Raw genomic sequence first — 22,500 nt, 5'->3', positions numbered from 1 at the left:
GGAATGTCCATATAGAAATATACAAAGTAGAATGAAACAAACCCCTTTGATAAGCAGAATAAGGCATCACGTCAGTTCTATCCATGACATTTCTATCTGCAACGTTCCGCAAGATAAACACTGGGCCTCGTTCAACAGGACACAACAAAAGTACCCATCTGATCTGCAGAATAAGCTATGGCGTCAGTTCTATCCATAGCATTTATCTATGTTTTCCTACTGAACATGTCCCTGAACTTGTGTTCGTCCCAAATAAATATTAACATGACTAATGGAATAGAGAACAAAGGGTAGGAGCGCTGCATTGGTGCTGTGGGTGTGGCGATCGCTGGCAGGTGCCCTTTAGGAAACATGTATCAAAACCATGAACACATTGGATGACACACTTTGGTTGCTTGGATACCTTATTTAACCGTCACGTAACCAGGAAGTCCCATAGAGGTCAGGTAAAACTCACTTCCATAAAACCCTAAGGCTTATCAACAAAGTTGGGGGAGTAGACAGAACTATACAGCAAGAATGGATGACAGAGTATTTATTCAGCTGTGATTTGTTTGTGGGTGTGTGAGTGAGTGAGGAATGATAAAGAATCAATGGAGAATCAAATGATCAGTGACAACTCTCTAAAGCAAACTCAGAACATAGATGATGATGATGGGGACAAAACAACTGAATTGTGACTGACTGTGACCACAGTACGGTCCATTGGTTTGAAACTTAGCCTACCTCAGTGACTTGCTCTACCAGCTCAAACTTCTTGACATTGTTGTCCCATTTCACCCGCAGTCCATTTGGCACTGGCTTCAGACACTCCCATACCTTCTCTGGACTTCCCTTCACCACCGACTCCCCCTTATATCTGTCAGACACAACACATGTAGAGAGACAGAACACCACTAACCCTAACTCTTATACAGTGCATTCGGAAAGTATTCAGACCTAAAATTTATTAAATAAAAAAATGGTCTCACCAATCTACACACAATACCCCATAATGACAAAGCAAAAACAGGTTTAGAATTTTTTGCAAGTGTATAAAATAAATGAAAATACCTTATTTACATAAGTATTCAGACCCTTTGCTATGAGACTCGGAATTGAGCTCAGGTGCATCCTGTTTCCACTGATCATCCTTGAGATGTTTCTACAACTTGATTGGAGTCCACCTGTGGTAAATTCAATTGATTGGACATGACTTGGAAAGGCAGACACCTGTATATATAATTTGACAGTTCATGTTTGAGCAAAAACCAAGCCATTATGTCGAAGGAATTGTCCGTAGAGCTCCTAGACAGGATTGTGTCGAGGCACAGATCCGGGGAAGGTTAACAAAACATTTCTGTAGCATTGAAGGTCCCCAAGAACACAGTGACCTCCCTCATTCTTAAATGGATGAAGTTTGGAACCACCAAGACTCTTCCTAGAGCTGGCCGCCCGGCCAAACTGAGCAATCGAGGGAGAAGGGCCTTGGTCAGGGAGGTGACCAAAAACCCGATGGTCACTGACAGAGCTCCAGAGTTCATCTATGAAGATGGGATAACCTTCCAGAAGGACAACCATCTCTGCAGCACCACCAATCAGGCCTTCATGGTAGAGTGGCCAGAATTAAGCCAGTCCTCAGAAAAAGGCACATGACAGCCCGCTTCGAGTTTGCCAAAAGGTACCTAAAGGACTCTCAGACCATGAGAAACAAGATTCTCTGGTCTGATGAAACCAAGACTGAACTCTTTGGCCTAAATGCCAAGCGTTACATCTGGAGAAAACCAGGCAGAGCTCATCACCTGGCCAATACCATCCCTAAGGTAAAGCATGGTGGTGGCAGCATCATGCAGTGGTGATGTTTTTCAGGAGCGGGGACTGGGAGACTAGTCAGGATTGAGAGAAAGATTAACAGAATAAAGTACATAGAGATCCCCGCACGGCCGTCCAGCATCACCACTCTGGACGGTTCTGACTTAGAATATGTAGACAACTACAAATACCTAGGTGTCTGGTTAGACTGTAAACTCTCTTTCCAGACTCACATTAAGCATCTCCAATCCAAAATTAAATCTAGAATCGGCTTCCTATTTCACAACAAAGCATCCTTCACTCATGCTGCCAAACATACCCTCGTAAAACTGACCATCCTACCGACCCTCGACTTCGGCGATGTAATTTACAAAATAGCCTCCAACACTCTACTCAACAACTTGGATGTAGTCTATCACAGTGCCATCCGTTTTGTCACCAAAGCCCCATATACTACCCAACACTGCGACCTGTACGCTCTCGTTGGCTGGCCCTCGCTTCATACTCGTCGCCAAACCTACTGGCTCCAGGTCATCTACAAGTCTCTGCTAGGTAAAGCCCTGCCTTATCTCAGCTCACTGGTCACCATAGCAGCACCCACCCGTAGCACGCGCTCCAGCAGGTATATCTCACTGGTTACCCCCAAAGCCAATTCTTCCTTTGGCTTTGGGGGTAACCAAATTCCAATTCTCTGCTGCCAATGACTGGAACGAACTGCAAATATCACTGAAGCTGGAGACTCATATCTCCCTCACTAGCTTTAAGCACCAGCTGTCTGAGCAGCTCACAGATCACTGCACCTGTACATAGCCCATCTGTAAATAGCCCATCCAACTACCTTAACCCCATACTGCATTTATTTATCTTGCTCCTTTGCACCCCAGTATCTCTACTTGCACATTCATCTTCTGCACATCTACCATTCCAGTGTTTAATTGCTATATTGTATTTACTTCACCACCATGGCCTATTTATTTGCTTGCCTCCCTTATCCTACCTCATTTGCATATGCTGTATATAGACTTTTTCTACTGTATTATTGACTGTATGTTTTGTTTATTCCATGTGTAACTCTGGGTTGTTGTATGTGTCAAACGGCTTTGCTTTATCTTGGCCAGGTCGCAATTGCAAATGAGAACTTGTTCTCAACTAGCCTACCTGGTTAAATAAAGGTGAAATATATATATTTAAAAAAAAATCCTTGATGAAAACCTGCTCCAGAGCGCTCAGGACCTCAGACTGGGGCAAAGGTTCACCTTCCAACAGGACAACGACCCTAAACACACAGCCAAGACAATGTAAGAGTGTATTCGAGACAAGTCTCTGAATGACCTTGAGTAGCTAAGCCAGAGCCCAGACTTGAACCCGATCGAAACATCTCTGGAGAGACCTGAAAATAGCTGTGCAGCAACGCTACCCATCCAACCTGACAGCGCTTCAGAGGATCTGTAGAGAAGAATGGGAGAAACTCCCCAAATACAGGTGTGCCAAGCTTGTAGCGTCATACCCAAAAAGACTCAAGGCTGTAATCGCTGCCAAAGGTGCTTCAACAAAGTACTGAGTAAAAGGTCTGAATACTTATCTAAATGTGATAACATTTTTAAAATAGTTTAAATACATTTGCAAGAATTTAAAATCCTTTTTTTTTGCTTTGTCATTATGGGGGATTGTGTGTAGAATGATGAGGAAAAAAATACATTAAATCCATTTTTGAATAAGGCTAACGTAACAAAGTAGAACAAGTGAAGGGGTCTGAATACTTTCTGAATGCACTGTACCAGTCAGACACAACATATGTAGAGATAGACAGAACACTAACCATAATACACATCAAACATAACATGTAGAGATAGACAGAACACTAACTCTAATACACGTCAAACATAACCGATTAAGCCCAGTCCTAAACTAAAAAGTGTTGTCAATGGAGATTCTCCATTAAGAATGCTTTTTAGTCCAGGACTAGGCTTAATCTGGGTCTGGGAAGCCAGCCTGTTATTTGTGCTTTCTTAATTAACAGTCTAACGTGGCTTCATCTCCATGTTCTCTCCTTCATTTGCACTGAACTGAAAACAGCAACAGTAAAAGCAAGATGGTGGATATTTCTTTCTCAGTTTTTTTCATATCAATGCAGCTGAAGGAAACTGGTCGAGGAGGGGAAAGTAGCCCTCTTTAGACCGTTATGATAAACAGCTGAAGATGACCTAAGTAAAAACTTAAGTCCAACAGTTTCAGTAACTGATGCTCTCAGTTCAGTCAAGGTTACCGCTGTTAGGCAGTAACGTTAAAGACTCTCCGGAGATAAGATTGGGAAAATGACATTTAGCTAGTCTAACTTGCTTCTATACAACATTTAGAAATGAATGATTTGGCCTAGATAAGGAGAGCAGCTTATACTTACACATTCCCAGGGAACTCAGTCGATGGCCGCCAGGACACGATGACGTCATTCTAAAAATGGACAGACACATCCATTTGTCAGAAACAAAACATTGGTTGCTGTTGTCAACACACTGACTGCACTTACCTAGCTATGTTATTTACAATGACACAGCAAAATGGAGCCGTTAACATGGTGCACAGAAAGGAACGTCACCTGTAATTATAAAATATTAATATTGCGACCTAGAACATTACGCACCGATTTCTTGCAGACTTTCCACCCAGACTCGTCCTTGGTGTAGCTCAAAAGACAGTCCCCAACTGCATTCGCTGTGTTCTGGTAATCCATGTTGTCCGCCTGGCAGATGTGATGATGGAGGACTTGCAACCGGTTCAATAGCTAGCCAGCTGTCAGGCTAACTGACTAGTTAGATAGCTAACATTAGCCGTGATTCCAAATGGATGGATTTAGACTGACACACAAGATAACTAGCTGAAGTTATCGTAGAGTATGAAGCGTAAAATATGAACTATGAATATGAGACAGTTACGTTTAGTAACAGTTAGCCACACACACCAATATTAGACAATTTACAGTAGCTAGCTAACATTAGTTAGCTAATGCATATATTGAATGAAAGACTTGCATTATCGTTAGCCGCGAGGTTCCTGAAGTCAGTAAGACTCAGACTTGCTTAAAATAAAACATTGATTGTCATAAACATCTAACACGAATTTGTAGTAAAAAGTAAGCTTATTTAGCCAGCAGGCTAGCTAGCCGTTTTCCCATCAACTGATGAAAAAAATTCATGTGAAAAAAGTACGCTTTCTGATTCGTTGGAAGCTTGGAACAGTGTTGAAGGGAAGGCTGGGAATTGTAGTTTGAAAATGATAGTTACGTGTCCACCAGACCATGCCCAGATAGAAGGGTGAAAACAATTGGCACTTTCAATGTTCTTACTGCAACGACAATCAGTTATCGAAACACATACGTTAATATGTCACTTTTTTTTCTCCACCCACAGAGCAGACTCAGGCCACTTTTAGTCTAGAAGTTATCGACATGGCATTCCTTTTGTAAATGTACTTTATACATATCCCAAGGTGTTATAAACTCAGCAAAAAAAGAAACGTCCTCTCACTGTCAACTGTGTTTATTTTCAGAAAACTTAACATGTGTAAATATTTGTATAAATATAACAAGATTCAACAACTGAGACATAAACTGAACAAGTTCCACAGACATGTGACTAACAGAAATGGAATAATGTGTCCCTGAACAAAGGGGGGGTCAAAATCAAAAGTAACAGTCAGTATCTGTTGTGGACACCAGCTGCATTAAGTACTGAAGTGCATCTCCTCCTCATGGACTGCACCAGATTTGCCAGTTCTTGCTGTGAGATGTTACACCACTCTTCCACCAAGGCACCTGCAAGTTCCCGGACATTTATGGGGGGAATGGCCCTAGTCCTCACCCTCCGATCTAACAGATCCCAGACGTGCTCAATGGGATTGAGATCCGGGCTCTTCGCACTGGCCATGGCAGAACACTGACATTCCTGTCTTGCAGGAAATCACGCACAGAACGAGCAGTATGGCTGGTGTCATTGTCATGCTGGAGGGTCATGTCAGGATGAACCTGCAGGAAGGGTACCACATGAGGGAGGAGGAAGTCTTCCCTGTAACGCACAGCGTTAAGATTGCTTGCAATGACAACAAGCTCAGTCCGATGATGCTGTGACACACCGCCCCAGACCATGATGGACACTCCACCTCCAAATAGATCCCGCTCCAGAGTACAGGTCTCAGTATAACGCTCATTTCTTCGGCGATAAACGCCAATCTGAACATCACCCCTGGTGAGACAAAACCGCGACTCATCAGTGAAGAGCACTTTTTGCCAGTCTGGTCCAGCGACTGTGGGTTTGTGCCCATAGGCGACATTGTTGCCAGTGATGTCTGGTGAGGACCTGCCTTACAACAGGCCTACAAGCCCTCAGTCCAGCTTCTCTCAGCCTATTGCGGACAGTCTGAGCACTGATGGAGGGATTGTGCGTTCCTAGTGTAACTCGAGCAGTTGTTGTTGCCATCCTGTATCTGTCCTGCAGGTGTGATGTTCGGAGGTACCGATCCTGTGCAGGTGTTGTCCTGTCTCCCTGTAGCGCTGTCTTAGGTGTCTCACAGTACGGACATTGCAATTTATTGCCCTGGCCACATCTTCAGTCCTTGTGCCTCCTTGCAGCATGCCTAAGGCACGTCCACGAAGATGAGCAGAGACCCTTGGCATCCTTCTTTTGGTGTTTTTCACAGTCAGTAGAAAGGCCTCTTTAGTGTCCTAAGTTTTCATAACTGTGACCTTAATTGCTTACTGTCTGTAAGCTGTTAGTGTCTTAAGACCGTTCAACAGGTGCATGTTAATTAATTGTTTATGGTTCATTGAGCAAGCATGGTAAACAGTGTTTAAACCCTTTACAATGAAGATCTGTGAAGCTTTTGGGATTTTTATGAATTATCTTTGAAAGACAGGGTCCTGAAAAAGGGATGTTTATTTTTTTGCAGAGTATATTATATATGTTACACATCATACTTTACTACGGTATCATCATTTTACTGAATTGAAGGCCATGTTTGCTTGGTACAATGTAATGTACACACACACAATAGCCAATATAACATCTGTTTGTGATAACCCTAAAACAAACATCAAGGGCCATACACATAACCTTGAGTAGAACAAAACAATCTGATGCTTAGGTACACTACTTTGGACCATTGACCATGATATTTATTAGATTGATAGCAAGCACAGTATCCATGATAATGTGAGCATATAATATGTTATGCATATTATGTACATAGAGCTGTTTGTTAACACACACAAAGTATAGCATTGGCCATGAATGGGCTTTTCACATTTTCTGTGGTTTACAATACGACTTTGTGTAACCCATTACAAAACAATTAACTCGACAGGTCATTATTGTAAAATATAATTTGCTTTCAATAACCAGTGGTGGAAAAAGTACCTAATTGTTGTACTTGAGTAAAAGTAAAGCTACCTTAAAAGAAAATGACTCAAGTAAAAGTGAAAGTCACCCAGTAAAATTCTACTTGAGTAAAAGTCTAAAAGTATTTGGTTTTAAATATACTTAAGTATCAAAAGTAAATGTGAATTCCAAAAATTTACTTAAGTATAAAAAGTAAAAGTGTAAATCATTTCAAATTCCTTATATTAATTTAGGAAAGGGAAAGGGGGATACATAGTCAGTTGTACAACTGAATGCATTCGACTGAAATGTGTCTTCCACATTTAACCCAACCCTTCTGAATCAGAGGTGCGGATGGCTGCCTTAATCGACATCCACGTCTTCGGCGCCCAGGGAATAGTGGGTTAACTGGCTTGTTCAGGGGCAGAAGCAACCCAGACGGCACAATTTTTTGTTTTTAAAATTTACTGATAGCCAGGGGCACAATTCAACAGTCAGACATAATTTACAAATGAAGTGTTTGTCAAATTTGTGTTTAGTGAGTCTGCCAGATCAGAGGCAGTAGGGATGACCAGGGATGTTCTCTTGATGTGTGTGAATTAGACCATTTTCCTGTCCTGCTAAGCATTCAAAATGTAACTAGTACTTTTGGGTGTCAGGGAAAATGTATGGAGTAAAAAGCACATTATTTTCTTTAGGAATATAGTAGACTAAAAGTAAAGTACATATACCCCAAAAAACTGCTTAGGTAGTACTTTAAAGTATTTTTTACTTAAGTACTTTTCACTACTGTCAATATGGATTAATAAAGGTTAAATAAACCTAGATATATTCACAATACAAATACACCAACTACACGTTGGAGCAGACCAGGTCTTTGGACCCAGACACATTGAGATCTATACTGGCTTTGGACTTCTTCTTAGCCAGCTTGCCTTGCCTTGCCTCAGACTTGAGATACTTCTCCTTGTTGTGAATGACCTGGATGTACTGGTCTGTGCTGCTGTTCTGCTGGTCGCTACTGGAGGCCAGAGAGGCCGAGTCCGACTCAGTCAGGGAAGGCTCCAGCTTGGACCTGGATGTCTTGGGCTTGACCTGTGGCTCCAGGCGTCTTCCAGGGCCCTGGGGGTGTGAGTGTACAAGTCTGCTCGGGGAGTGGGGGTGTCTGGCTGGGGACTGTGTGTGCCTGATTGGTGGTGGAAGCTCCGCTCCTCTGATGCTGGTCTGGGAGAGGGAGTGCAAGCGCGTCTCCATATCCTCCCAGTCCCCTTTTTGGGCTTCACCGCTGTAGCGCCCCCTAGCAGTGTGGCTGTCTTTTGACGCCATAACCAGCTTGGTCTCCAGGCGCTCTCCGATGTAGAAGCGAGCCGGCTGGTGGAGGTCGGAGAGTGAGCGGGGCCGGTGAGTCTGCCCGAACAACCCCCTCCTAGACTCCCTCTTCCCCCCTGCCTCTTCCTCCTGCTCTTCATCACTCAGGTGTGACTGGGCCGGATTCGACCTATGTGGGTGCCCATGCAGATGCGGAGCCCTTGGAGTATACCGCTTGATATTCCGCGGGATCAGCTCTACGATTTCACCCACCGGGTCCTCCGCTCGGAAGTGGCGAGGGACGCGTGTGGCTGATCGAAGCAACTTTTTCCTAGCTTCGTTCTCGTTGACGATGACGTAGCGCGTGGTGTAGGGGCGACGGCCCACATAGCTCTGGGCGGTCACTATCCCAGCTGCCTCTGCGGAGTGCATGGGCCTGATGGTCTTCCTGTAGAGTGGGTCGGAGTGGATGTTCTCTGAGGAGTAGCGTGTCGGGGGGTTGTACGCCACATGGTGGTAGGACTTGGACCTGCAGGTACCGCTAGGGCCTCCCAGGTAGGAAGGGTGTCTGTGGTGACAGAGGGAAATACGGATGATAAATGTTACTACTGTATGTGGTCGTAATGAGAGACCACTTCAACTTGAATCATTACAGTAACAAATACTACTGATACTGTGTATCGTTGATTCCTTTGGTAGTGACAGTACTCCAGGCCATAGTTTGCCCAAACAGGCTTTAGAAAAACTTAATCCTCCTGTAGACACACCTGTAGAGGACTATATAAAAGCCTGTGACTGACCAGACAGAATAACACATCATATGTGTGTGTGTGTGTGTGACACACCTGTTAGGGATGTTCTCCGGCCTTTGCTTGTGAATTATGGACACTGTTGGACTTCTAGACGCCCCAGCAGCAAATGTCGCCCTAGCGGTCTCGGCCCTCGATGCCGACTGGGTGATGGTGCGGATGCCGTTGCCGCGACGATCGGGCGACTGGAAGTTTGTGACACTGCCGTTGGGTCGTGGCGACGGCGTGCGAATGGACGACTCGCGGCTGGTGATGTCACCATCCTGCTGGTCAGGCTTCCTGTCCCCCCCGGGGACCTCTGGGGCCTGTAGCCTCGCTATGGGTGGGGGTCAGAGGTCAGGTGTTACAGGTCAGGGATTATAGCTTGGGTGTTCAAAAGTTCAACATTTTAATTGGTAAAGGTTAATAGTGAGGTGAAGGGTTAAAGGTGAGGTGAAGGGTTAAAGGTCAGATGTAAGAGGTTAGGGGATATGTAGATATAGACTACATAGAACCAACCAACCAGAAAGTAGAATGATGAGGTTTACCTGAAGCCAGCTGTAATACCTTCTTCTTGTCTTCTGTTCTCTCCTGACAAATACATTTCTTTTCAGCATACATTCATGAGACCAAGTGGGCATCCCAAATGGCACCATATTGCCTACATAGTCCACTACTTTTAACCAGAGCCAAAAGTAGTACACTGTCTAGGGAATATTTGGGATGCACTCTAAGTTCATATGTACGTTTGTTTAATGTATAATAGTGACTGACTTCGAGAACTATAACTATAGTGTCTGTAACTCACAGTCTGAAGCTGCATCCTCAGCTGGTTGTTGGTGAATTTAAGGGATCTGGCAATGGCCTGAAGGTAGTAGATCAGCATGCTGAAGGACACAGAGAGAGTTACCCCAATAGGACTGATACAATGACTGATCAACATGCTGAAGGACACAGAGAGATTTACCCCAAGATGACTGACACAATGACTTGACCAATCCGAAGGCATTAAGCAAGTCAGGCTACACAGTGTGTGTGTGTGTGTGTGTGTGTGTGTGTGTGTGTGTGTGTGTGTGTGTGTGTGTGTGTGTGTGTGTGTGTGTGTGTGTGTGTGTGTGTGTGTGTGTGTGTGTGTGTGTGTGTGTGTGAGTCTATGTGTGTGTGTGTGTGTGTGTGTGTGTGTGTATGTGTATGTGTGTGAGTCTGTGTGTGAGTGTGTGTGAGTCTGTCTGAGTGTGTGTGTGTGTGTGTGTGTATTTGTGGGAGTCTATGTGTGTGTGTGTGTATGTGTGGGAGTCTATGTGTGAGTGTGTGTAAGTCTGTGTGTGTGAGTGCACTCACAACAGCAGTAGCAGAGCGGGCAGCGCTACGACAGGGCTGGTGACGTAACTCATCACTTTACTGAACCACAGCGGGAAGTCATTGGCTATCGTCTCTGAGATGATGTCATAAATCTTCTCCTGACCGCTGCAGGGGAACGAACACGCGCGCGCACACACACACACACACACACACACACACACACACACACACACACACACACACACACACACACACACACACACACACACACACACACACACACACACACACACACACACACACACACACACACACACACACACACACACACACACACACACACACACACACACACACACACACACACACAGACACACACACACAGAAGAATTAAAGCTATACAGGCTTTTCTTCTTGGCCATATAGTGCTTTCAGCAGATTATGATATGTGATGATAACAAAATAATCATGGATTGATGTTTTATAGCGATTTTCAAGGTTCTCAATAGGAGTTAGCTCATCCACAAACACACACACACTTTGGCTACAAACATGCACACAGACAGACGGACAGACGGACAGACGGACAGACGGACAGACAGACAGACAGACAGACACACACACAGTATACTGCAACCCTATCGAAAGTGTGGCTTACATTTCCTTAAATTACAAGGGCTAACTTTAAAATGGGCACCACATTTAAAGAGCTTCACGGGAATAATCGCTTACCTAAATGGCCCGCAGTGTTGGGAAGGTCTGTATCTCACTATGGCAAAGATGGTGGGCAGCATACACAGAAAAAGCATGAACAACAGCATAGCCAGGTAGAAATTATTTGATCTGGAAACAAATGAGAGAAATAAAATAGTACTTTTATTTCTATATTGTTTATTTATCTGTGTTATTTCAAGTTATTCTCCCTTTGTAATCCTGATCAAATATGTTTACAAAGACAGATAATCAAAAACCATAATCCATGTTTGGTTAGAGACAATAGGAATGGTGAAATATATTTTTAATATACAATCATACTATTGTTTGATTATACATTTTGAAATGTACATTTTAGTTATTTAGCAGACGCTCTTATCCAGAGCGACTTACAGTGCATTCACCTTAAGGTAGCTAGGTGGGACAACCGCATATCACAGTCATCTAAATGATTTTTTTTCTCAATAACGTAGCTATCAGTGGAATCAGAGCTAGAAGGGGGGGGGGTCAAACATACTGTTTGAAGAGGACGGGTTTCAGATGTTTTTGGAAGATGGGCAGGGACTGTCCTAGCTTCAGGTAGAAGTTTCTACCATTGGGGTGAGAGGACAGAGAAGAGGTTGGACTGGGCTGAGCGGGAGCTGTCCTCCCGTAGAGGTGGAAGGGCCAAGAGACCTGAGGTGGCAGAACGTAGTGCTCATGTTGGGGTGTAGGGTTTGAGCATAGCCTGAAGGTATGGAGGGGTAGCTCCTCTTGCTGCTCTGTAGGTAAGCCCCAATGGTCTTGTAGTGGATGTGAGCTTCAACTGGAAGCCAGTGGAGTGTGCAGAGGAGCGTGGTGACATGAGAGAACTTGGTAAGGTTGAAAACCTGCTGCGTTCTGGATAAGTTGCAGGGGTTTGATGGCACAGGCAGGGAGCCCAGTCAACAGAGAGTTGCAGTAGTCCAGACGGGAGAGAACAAGTGCCTGGATTAGGACCTGCGCCGCTTCTTGTGTGAGGTATCGTCTTACTCTACTTACTCTAGTGCATGAACCTGCAGGGAGCGGTAGAGAACGACAGGGTGTTGTCCAGGTTCACACCAAGGTTTTTTTGCACTCTGGGAGGGCGACATTGTAGAGTTGTCAACTGTGATGGAGAGGTTTTTTTCACTCTGGGAGGGCGACACTGTGGACTTGTCAACTGTAATGGAGAGGTCTTGTGCACTCTGGGAGGGCGACACTGTAGAGTTGTCAACTGTGATGGAGAGGTCTTGTGCACTCTGGGAGGGCGACACTGTAGAGTTGTCAACTGTGATGGAGAGGTTTTTTGCACTCTGGGAGGGCGACACTGTGGAGTTGTAAACTGTAATGGAGAGGTCTTGTGCACTCTGGGAGGGCGACACTGTGGAGTTGTCAACTGTGATGGAGAGGTTTTTTGCACTCTGGGAGGGCGACACTGTGGAGTTGTCAACTGTGATGGAGAGGGTTTTTTCACTCTGGGAGGGCGACACTGTGGAGTTGTCAACTGTGATGGAGAGGTCTTGGTGGAAGATATTTTTCATATGTGACCCGTTTCAGGAAACTAGGCTCATGTCGCAAGTCATGACTTCACAGGAGAGCCATTTTTTTTAAAGAAGATTTTTGGCAGAAATGCCTTCTGGAACATGTAAACGTTCATGTGCCTTAATAACAAACTTGCATGCCATCTGTAAATGCAAATAAAATTGTTAAATTACGAGACTTGTTGGTTAAACCACAGAAAAAGCCAGCAACCGTCCCACTAGCCATGATATGCTGAGATAATGAGTGGGCTGGACATGCAAAGAGAGGAGTTTGGATTGGTCTGCCATATAGAGGGCTTCTGTCTATTTGAGCTTTGTTTACCTAGCTAGCTAGATGTCTTAAGCTAAAGTGGGCGGTGTCAGTAAACGTCTGCAAAAAAGCGTAATGAAATTGTTTGCAGCAGAGCTGGTTAGGCTGTTTTCATGTTATCGGGAGGTAAACAAATCATCGGCCAGAGTGTCAAGTGTGAGCTCTGAATGCTCCGAGAATGAATCGAGATGGGTGGGGCTATAGCTTAAGAGGGTGCGAACGATGCTGAATGGGTGTAGACATAGAAAAGCTCTTCACTAGATATTAAAACATTCAAATGCCATTTTCTCAAAAGTAACATTCAAAGCTTATCAACTTTCAAAGAATTACTTTCCTCAAAAATGCAGTGCATGATATACCATTTTGGTAGCTCTGAGTCTCTACTTTTATCCAATGTAAAATACACAATTTCAAATATTGCTACTTAATGAAGACCAAATACAGGTGGTGAGTCACATATACTATTTATTCATATCATTCTATTTCTTTAATAAACTTATATGCTATTTCTTTAAACTATCATGCTGTTTTACATAACCAAGTGAAGTGTACGGTGTGTGTGCGCGCTTGCATAAGTGTGTATTTTCCTGTACATCTGAGAGTGACTGATAAGGCCTGAAAGAGGCAGCAACAGACTCGTTACATAAATCAGAGTGGGCTGAGTGCCTGCAGGCCGTGTGTGTGTGTGTGTGTGTGTGTGAGATGTGCTCATTTGGTTCTCTCTCTCCACAGAGCTGGAAAATAAGATCCGGTGGGAGGGGAGGAGAGGAGTAATGAGACCAGAACGACAGAATCAGAACCGCAGAACCAGGATTATAGGCCCAGAGTGAATCAGACTCACTCACTGTCCAAAAGAGGTAGTGTCGCACTATGCTGTTATGTAATGTTAGTATTTTGTGGTACTGTTTATAATGGATTCATCAGTACTAGAGAGAGAGAGAAGTGAATGGTAGAGTGGCTGTGTCTTCTGAACATGCTTGTCCAGTATGAGTGTACAGTGCTTTGGGAAAGTATTCAGACCCCTTGATTTTTTCCACATTTTGCTACAGCCGTATTCTAAAATGGATGAAATCGGGTTTTTTTTGTGCTTAGGATTGTTGTCCTGTTGGAAGGTGAACCTTCGCCCCAGTCTGTGGTCCTGAGCGCACTGGAGCAGGTTTTCATCAAGGATCTCTCTGTATTTTCCTCCTTTAATCTTTTACTGAGGAGGGGCTTCCGTCTGGCCACTCTACCATAAAGACCTGATTGGTGGAGTGCTCCAGAGAGGGTTGTCCTTCTGGAAGGTTCTCCCATCTCCACAGAGGAACTCTGGAGTTCTGTCAGAGTGACCATCGGGTTCTTGGTCATCTCCCTGACCAAGGCCCATCTCCCCCGATTGCTCAGTTTGGCCAGGCTGCACCTGAGCTCAATTTTGAGTCTCAAAGCACAGGGTCTGAATACTTATGTAAATAAGGTTTATTATTTACTTAACTTTATTTTTTACATCTATTTATTATTTTTTATACATCTGCAAAACTTTCTATAAACCCTTTTTTGCTTTGTCATTATGGGGTATTGTGTGTAGATTGTTTTTTTTAAATTCATTTTGGAATAAGGCTCTGAGGTCTAAATACTTTCCCAGTGCACTAAATGTGTGTGTATGTACCTGTGTGTGTGTGTGTGCCTGTGAGTGTGTGTGTGTCTGCTTGTGTGTGTGTGTGCGTGTCTGTGTGTGCCTGTGTGTGCCTGTGTGTTTGTGTGCGTGTGTGTGTGTGTGTGTCTTCCTGTGTGTGTGTGTGCTTGTGTGTGTGTGTGTGTGTGTGCCTGTGTGTGTACCTGTGTGTGTGTGTGTGTGTGTGTGTGTGTGTGCCTGTGTGTGCGTGTGTGTGTGTGTGCCTGTGTGTGTGTGTTTGTGTGTGTGTGTGCTTGTGTGTGTGTGTGTGTGTGCGTGTGTGTGTGCTTGTGTGTGTGCGTGCCTGTGTGTGTGTGCGTGCCTGTGTGTGTGTGTGTGTGTGTGCGTGTGTGTGTGTGCCTGTGTGTGTGTGCATGCCTGTATGTGTGTGCATGACAGTGTGTGTGCGTGCCTGTGTGTGTGTGCGTGTCTGTGTGTGTGTGTGTGTGTGCGTGCCTGTGTGTGTGACTGTGTGTCTCTGTCCCTGACCTGGATGCTCTGAACACCTGTTGGTGAGGGACGTTACAGGTGAGCACAGCCCAACTCCTCAGGTACATCAAGCCTATCAGCTTCAACATGTTAAAGGCAGGCAGACAGGGAGAGAAGAACGAACCCATCCTAGAGAGAGAGAGAGAGAAGGGGGGGAGAAGTGGAGCTGAATTATCATAATGTATATATGAGCAAACAAGGTTACCTACACAGCAGTTTGTGTTGTGATGGTGTAAAGTCAGTTACCATTAGATGACATCAGCTGTAATGTATTAATGTGTTTATGTCACTATTATGAAAATGATATGAGAGAGAGTGAGCGAGAAAGACAGAGAGAAAGAGAGAGAGAAAGACAGAGTGAGTGAGAGGGAAAGAGAGAGAGAGAGAGAGGGGTGGGGGGGTTGGAGAAGAATGTCCCCACTTTGTGAAGGAGCCAGAGAACACAGAGAGAGGGGGGGGGGGGGGGGGGGGGTTGGAGAAGAATATCCCCACTTTGTGAAGGAGCCAGAGAACACAGAGAGAGGGGTGGTGGGGGGGTGGGGGGTGGGGCGTTTGGAGAAGAATATCCCCACTTTGTGAAGGCGCCAGAGAACACAGAGAGAGGGGTGGGGTGGGGGGGTGGGGGGTGGGGGGGGGGGTGGAGAAGAATGTCCACACTCTGTGAAGGAGCCAGAGGACACAGAGAGAGGGACAGATTTACACCCCTGCTAATGGAGCTCCTCCAGCCCCCCCCCCCCCCCCCCCCTACACACACACACACACACACAGGTATGGGCTACATAAAACACATTACCGGCCGATGGCTCTCGGCTTCAGACCATTGAGTTGATCAGCTCTGAAATGATGGTGTGGAATGAACAGAGATAATACTGTCCCTCTAACTGCAGAGGTGTGGAATGAACAGAGGTAATACTGTCCATCTAACTACAGAGGTGTGGAATGAACAAAGGTAATACTGTCCATCTAACTGCAGAGGTGTGGAATGAACAGAGGTAATACTGTCCATCTAACTACAGAGGTGTGGAATGAACAAAGGTAATACTGTCCATCTAACTGCAGAGGTGTGGAATAAACAGAGGTAATACTGTCCATCTAACTACAGAGGTGTGGAATGAACAAAGGTAATACTGTCCATCTAACTGCAGAGGTGTGGAATGAACAGAGGTAATACTGTCCATCTAACTACAGAGGTGTGGAATGAACAAAGGTAATACTGTCCATCTAACTACAGAGGTGTGGAATGAACAAAGGTAATACTGTCCATCTAACTGCAGAGGTGTGGAATAAACAGAGGTAATACTGTCCATCTAACTACAGAGGTGTGGAATAAACAGAGGTAATACTGTCCATCTAACTGCAGAGGTGTGGAATAAACAGAGGTAATACTGTCCATCTAACTACAGAGGTGTGGAATAAACAGAGGTAATACTGTCCATCTAACTGCAGAGGTGTGGAATAAACAGAGGTAATACTGTCCATCTAACTGCAGAGGTGTGGAATAAACATAGGTAATACTGTCCATCTAACTACAGAGGTGTGGAATGGAAATATCACACATAGCACAGCATATTACTCTGGGTCAGGGGCTGTCCTGCCCTTAGTAAGGTTGCCTTTTATAGAAGTACTGGGCTGTATATTATAGCTTATATGAGAACATTACCTTCTACATTAGAATCAGAATCACCATTAATAGCCAATCACATTTTCACAGTCAGAATGTTACTTGTGACATGGTGCTGCTAGCAATATACATCATTTAGAGCCATTATACATACAGAGGAATTTACACAACGTTTCCACACATTGTAAACAAACTGGATAACGTGAACATAGCATTGAAGCGTGTGAGAGAGTGTGTTATATCTCTAACTGGAGTTATTCTGGCAATGTGACTTGAGGATGAACTCTGGGTCCTAGTTCCATCTGCTGTCTATGTTGTATCTGATGTCTGAAAGCTCAACAGCAAAGACCAATATCTTATGTCAGAAGAGACAAATATGTTCCGAGCCGTGGTGGAGTGGGTGGGTAACACTCCCAGCAATAAGCACGTTTTCCCAGGGTGGCAGGAATCCTAGCGGGTAAGAGTGTTGGGTCAGTAACTGAAAGGTCACTGGTTCGGATCCCCGAGTCGACTTGGGGAAAAAACTGTCGGTGTTTCCCTTGAGAAGGACACTTGAGCCTAATTGCTCTGGATAAGAGTGTCTGATAAATGACAAAAATGTCCATGTAAAATGCCTCCCCACTGGAAACCAGGGTTTAAACAATGTGAAAGGTTGAGTGGAACACCACTGTCCTATAAAAATAAAGAATAGATGAAGTGACAAATCCAGTAGAATGTGACATACCAGATCATTCCTTGGTTATATATCAGGTGGAGTACATTCTCAGCTATCTTGAATTCCCCATACTCAGGCTGCCAGGTGGGAAACATAAAGGGTGACATTAATTCAACCTTTAATTACTTCTTAAAATATATTGATGACCTAGTCAAATGTCTTAAAATAAAGTTGACTCCTGATAGATGCAACAACTTGGGCCTGCCATGATGGCGTGGACTAAACCAGCACATGCAGTTACCAGGAGCAATTAAAAAGCAAGTCATCCAATTGTGACTTGTAAACCGTACTGCACTTCAACATAGTTTGCACTTATCCAGACGTCAACTGTAATCAGCCGATAACGACACAGTCACAATCACCCTTGGGTTCAAACAGTATTTGTTTTCTTTCAAACCATTTGAGCTTGCCTGGAGTGTTATATGGGCAGTATTTGCACTTTCGGGACTATTCCATTGCACCAAGCAAGCTCAGTTAAGCACAGCTAGACTATTTGAAAGGAAACAAATAGTTTTTGAATGGAGGTTGAATACGTACAAACTTGCTCTCCAGGTCCCAGCAGCAGCAGTCACTCAGGTACCTGACCACCAGCCCTCTGATGAAGTCTATCAACAGGATACTGGCCACCGTGAAGATCATATCGATGATAGACAGCTTCAACATCTCCTACAATACAACACATATAAACATATGAGCATAAAGAAACATACTGTTATAGCTACTGTCTGGTAACTATCTGTTATTGTGTCGCCTTTAAGGTAATTCTGGTCATTCTGTAATGACACTAGCTAACACCTACTAGCACTGATGTCACTGTCAGCTTTATTGAGGGAAGTGTGGTTGTTTTACCTTATTTGAATGTAAGTTGCTCTGGATAAGAGCGCCTGCTAAAGCGCCTGCTAAATGAAGCGCCTGCTAAATGAACAAAATGCATACTGTATGTCTTTCAGAAAAACTCATAACATCTGTCCTAACTGTACATAACTCATTGGAAATGGATCATCAGGCTATACTTATCAGACCTGGGTTCTTGCACTTTTGGGGACGTCCCTATTGGTTGAAAGCTCGATCAACCTGTCACGTTCCTGACCTATTTCTGTTAATTTGTTATATGTGTTAGTTGGTCAGGACGTGAGTTTGAGTGGGCATTCTATGTTTTCTGTTTCTGTGTTGGTTTTGGATTGCCTGGTATGGCTCTTAATTAGAGGCAGGTGTTTGGCGTTCCTCTAATTAAGAGTCATATTTAGGTAGGCGTTGTCACAGTGTTCGTTGTGGGTGATTGTCTTCCGTGTCTGTGTTTGTACACCATGCAGGACTGTTTACGGTTTGTTTGGTTTGTGTAGCCTATGTCTCCTATTCGTGCGTTTTCTTGTTTTATGTAAGTACGTCGTCTAGGTCTGTCTACACCGTTTGTTATTTTTGTTAGTTTTTACAAGTTCGTGTTTTCGTTAAATAAAATTGTAATTTCACTACGCTGCGCCTTGGTTCCCTCAATACTCCTCCTCTTCCGAAGATGAAGAGGTTATTCCACCTCCCCGCACTGGTAGGGCTAGATAGGTCATTGAGCCAGGTGTCATGAGGCCGGCTCAACTCGTCTCCTCGGGCCGGCATACATGGCACCTGCCTTAAGCATGGTTTCCCCGGTTTGCCTACATAGGCCGGTGCGGGTTATTCCACCTCCCCGCACTGGTCGGGCAACCGGGAGCATTCAACCAGGTAAGGTTGGGCAGGCTCAATGCTCAAGAGTGCCAGTACGCCTCCACGGTCCGGTATTTCTGGCGCCACCTCCCCGCCCCAGCCTAGTACCTACAGTGCCTACACTACGCACTAGGCTACCAGTGCGTCTCCTGAGCCCAGTTCCTCCTCCACGCACTCTCCCTGTAGTGCGTGTATCCAGTTCGGTGCCTCCAGTTCCGGCACCACGCACTAAGCCTCCTGTGCGTCTCCAGAGCCCTGTACACACTGTTTCTTCTCCCCCTACTAATCCTGATGTGCTTGTCCTCAGCCCGGTGTCACCAGTGCCGGTACCACGCACCAGGTATAGAGTGGGCTTTGAGAGTACAGTGTGCCCTGTCCCTGCTCCCCGCACTAGTATGAAGGTGCGTGTCCTTAGCCCGGTGCCTCCAGTTCCGGCACCACGCACCAGGTCTACAGTGCGCCTTATCCGGCCAGAGCCATCCGTCTCACCAGCGCCATCTGAGCCATCCGTCTCACCAGCGCCATCTGAGCCATCCGTCTCCCCAGCGCCATCTGAGCCATCCGTCTCCCCAGCGCCATCTGAGCCATCCGTCTCCCCAGCGCCGTCTGAGCCATCCGTCTGCAATGAGCCTGCAAAGCCGCCCGTCTGCCATGAGCCTGCAAAGCCGCCCGTCTGCCATGAGCCTACAGAGCCGTCCGCCAGACAGGAGCCGCTAGAGCCGCCCGCCAGACAGGAGCCGCTAGAGCCGCCCGTCAGACAGGATCTGCCAGAGCCGCCAACCAGACAGGATCTGCCAGAGCCGCCAACCAGACAGGATCTGCCAGAGCCGCCAACCAGACAGGATCTGCCAGAGCCGCCAACCAGACAGGATCTGCCAGAGCCGCCAGCGAGCCATGAGCAGCCAGAGCCGTCAGAGAGCCATGAGCGTCGAGAGCCGTCAGCCGGCCATGAGCGTCGAGAGCCGTCAGCCTGCCATGAGCGTCGAGAGCCGTCAGCCAGCCATGAGCGTCGAGAGCCGTCAGCCAGCCATGAGCGTCGAGAGCCGTCAGCCAGCCATGAGCGTCGAGAGCCGTCAGCCAGCCATGAGCGTCGAGAGCCGTCAGCCTGCCATGAGCGTCCAGATTCGTCAGTCAGCCATGAGCTGCCCTTCAGCCAGAAACGGCTATATACCCAGAACTGCCCCTCAGTCCAGAGCTGTCTCTCTGTCCGGAGCTGCCTTTCAGTCCGGAGTTGCCCCTCTATCGTGATCTCCCTCTCTATCTTGATCTACCTCTATTTTCTGATCTATCCCTCTGTCTGGTGCTATCCCTCTGTCTTGATTTATCTCTCTGTCCCGGTGCTGTCCATGTCATTGATGTTACTAAAAGGATTTTGTGGGGGTAAATTGAGGGTGGACATTTTTAGGGGGAGAGGGAGGTTAGGATTGATTATGGTGGGGTGGGGACCTCGCCCGGAGCCTGAGCCACCACCGTGGTCAGATGCCCACCCAGACCCTCCCCTAGACTTTGTGCTGGTGCGCCCAGAGTTCGCACCTTATGGGGGGGGTTATGTCACGTTCCTGACGTATTTCTGTTAATTTGTTATATGTGTTAGTTGGTCAGGACGTGAGTTTGGGTGGGCATTCTATGTTTTCTGTTTCTGTGTTGGTTTTGGGTTGCCTGGTATGGCTCTTAATTAGAGGCAGGTGTTTGGCGTTCCTCTAATTAAGAGTCATATTTAGGTAGGCGTTGTCACAGTGTTCGTTGTGGGTGATTGTCTTCCGTGTCTGTGTTTGTACACCACGCGGGACTGTTTACGTTTTTTTGGTTTGTGTAGCCTATGTCTCCTATTCGTGCGTTTTCTTGTTTTATGTAAGTACGTCGTCTAGGTCTGTCTACACCGTTTGTTGTTTTTGTTAGTTTTTACAAGTTCGTGTTTTCGTTAAATAAAAATGTCATTTCACTACGCTGCGCCTTGGTTCCCTCAATACTCCTCCTCTTCCGAAGATGAAGAGGAGGAGGACTGCCGTTACACAACCATTTGAAAATATAAAAAGATATCATTTGAACCCAGGTCTGCTAATTATATGATGTCATTTTCCTGGAGAATATCCACTCCTGAGACGACGACACACGATATACCCTCCTATTGATCTGCACCAAGAACAAGTCATCCGTTTTGCATCCTTGGCCTAGTGACAGCTTCATTACCTGAATGTCTGCCTGGGTACGTTTCAATCCATACTCAATCTATTGTTTAGGGGGAAACAATCGCCACAGGACAAGACATTTTCATTTTTCTTGTCGGGCATAATGCCTTTAAGAGGTATTAAGGGTAACTGTCTGAGGGATGAGACTGTTGATGATTAGGTCTGTGTACAGACAGAATGATCTAAAACGGTAATAGTTATTGGTGCTTACCGTACACACAGAGTGCTTAGGCTGACATGGTTGAACTACTCCAGTGTTATGTTTCATAATAGATTACTGTGACAGTAGTAATACACATTTCCTTTGTACAATAGACAAAGGTCTATTCTAGGGGACTTTTATTTTGAAGACTCCTTGTGAATGATGCTGAATGTAGGTGTTATGGATGTTGTTATAAATTATACATAAAGGTGTTATGAATGATACCACAGCATTCATAAAGGTGTTATGAATGATACCACAGCATTCAAAAAGGTGTTATTAATGATCCCACAGCATTCATAAAGGTGCTATTAATGATTCCACAGCACTCATAAAGGTGTTGTGAATGATACCACAGCACTCATAAAGGTGTTGTAAATGATTCCACAGCACTCATAAATGTGTTATGAATGATCCCACAGCATTCATAAATGTGTTGTGAATGATTCCACAGCACTCATAAAGGTGTTATGAATGATACCACAGCACTCATAAAGGTGTTATGAATGATACCACAGCATTCATAAATGTGTTATGAATGATACCACAGCATTCATAAATGTGTTATGAATGATACCACAGCATTCATAAATGTGTTATGAATGATACCACAGCATTCATAAATGTGTTATGAATGATACCACAGCATTCATAAAGGTGGTATGAATGATTCCACAGCATTCATAAAGGTGGTATGAATGATACCGCAGCATTCATAAAGGTGGTATGAATGATACCACAGCATTCATAAATGTGTTATTAATGATTCCACAGCATTCATAAAGGTGGTATGAATGATACCACAGCATTCA

The 22,500-nt window shown here is 45.1% G+C and overlaps 2 protein-coding genes across 2 annotated transcripts in view; both read right to left on the bottom strand.

Annotated features, from left to right (window-relative positions):
* LOC129834778 (stAR-related lipid transfer protein 5-like) overlaps positions 1–4,992 on the bottom strand; it is a 12,107-nt gene extending 7,115 nt beyond the window's left edge. The window contains exons 1-3 of the mRNA XM_055900049.1: positions 4,433–4,992; positions 4,193–4,242; positions 727–859 (exon numbers count right to left, since the gene is read on the bottom strand). Of these exons, the coding sequence (XP_055756024.1) occupies positions 727–859; positions 4,193–4,242; positions 4,433–4,522 (273 nt within the window). The 5' untranslated portion in view covers positions 4,523–4,992. The remainder of the gene's footprint in view (positions 1–726; positions 860–4,192; positions 4,243–4,432) is intronic.
* A 319-nt stretch (positions 4,993–5,311) lies between these two features.
* LOC129834936 (transmembrane channel-like protein 3) overlaps positions 5,312–22,500 on the bottom strand; it is an 18,229-nt gene continuing 1,040 nt past the window's right edge. Inside the window, exons 2-10 of the mRNA XM_055900306.1 lie at positions 18,137–18,265; positions 17,609–17,676; positions 15,264–15,392; positions 11,291–11,401; positions 10,598–10,723; positions 10,065–10,143; positions 9,805–9,847; positions 9,314–9,593; positions 5,312–9,036 (exon numbers count right to left, since the gene is read on the bottom strand). Coding sequence (XP_055756281.1) covers positions 8,013–9,036; positions 9,314–9,593; positions 9,805–9,847; positions 10,065–10,143; positions 10,598–10,723; positions 11,291–11,401; positions 15,264–15,392; positions 17,609–17,676; positions 18,137–18,265 — 1,989 coding nt within the window. The 3' untranslated portion in view covers positions 5,312–8,012. The remainder of the gene's footprint in view (positions 9,037–9,313; positions 9,594–9,804; positions 9,848–10,064; positions 10,144–10,597; positions 10,724–11,290; positions 11,402–15,263; positions 15,393–17,608; positions 17,677–18,136; positions 18,266–22,500) is intronic.

The sequence above is a fragment of the Salvelinus fontinalis genome, chromosome 35 (genome assembly GCF_029448725.1).
Source record: "Salvelinus fontinalis isolate EN_2023a chromosome 35, ASM2944872v1, whole genome shotgun sequence".
NCBI lineage: Eukaryota > Metazoa > Chordata > Actinopteri > Salmoniformes > Salmonidae > Salvelinus > Salvelinus fontinalis.
The sequence above is the reverse complement of the archived record's forward strand: the minus strand, read 5'-3'. Positions and strand labels throughout refer to the sequence as shown.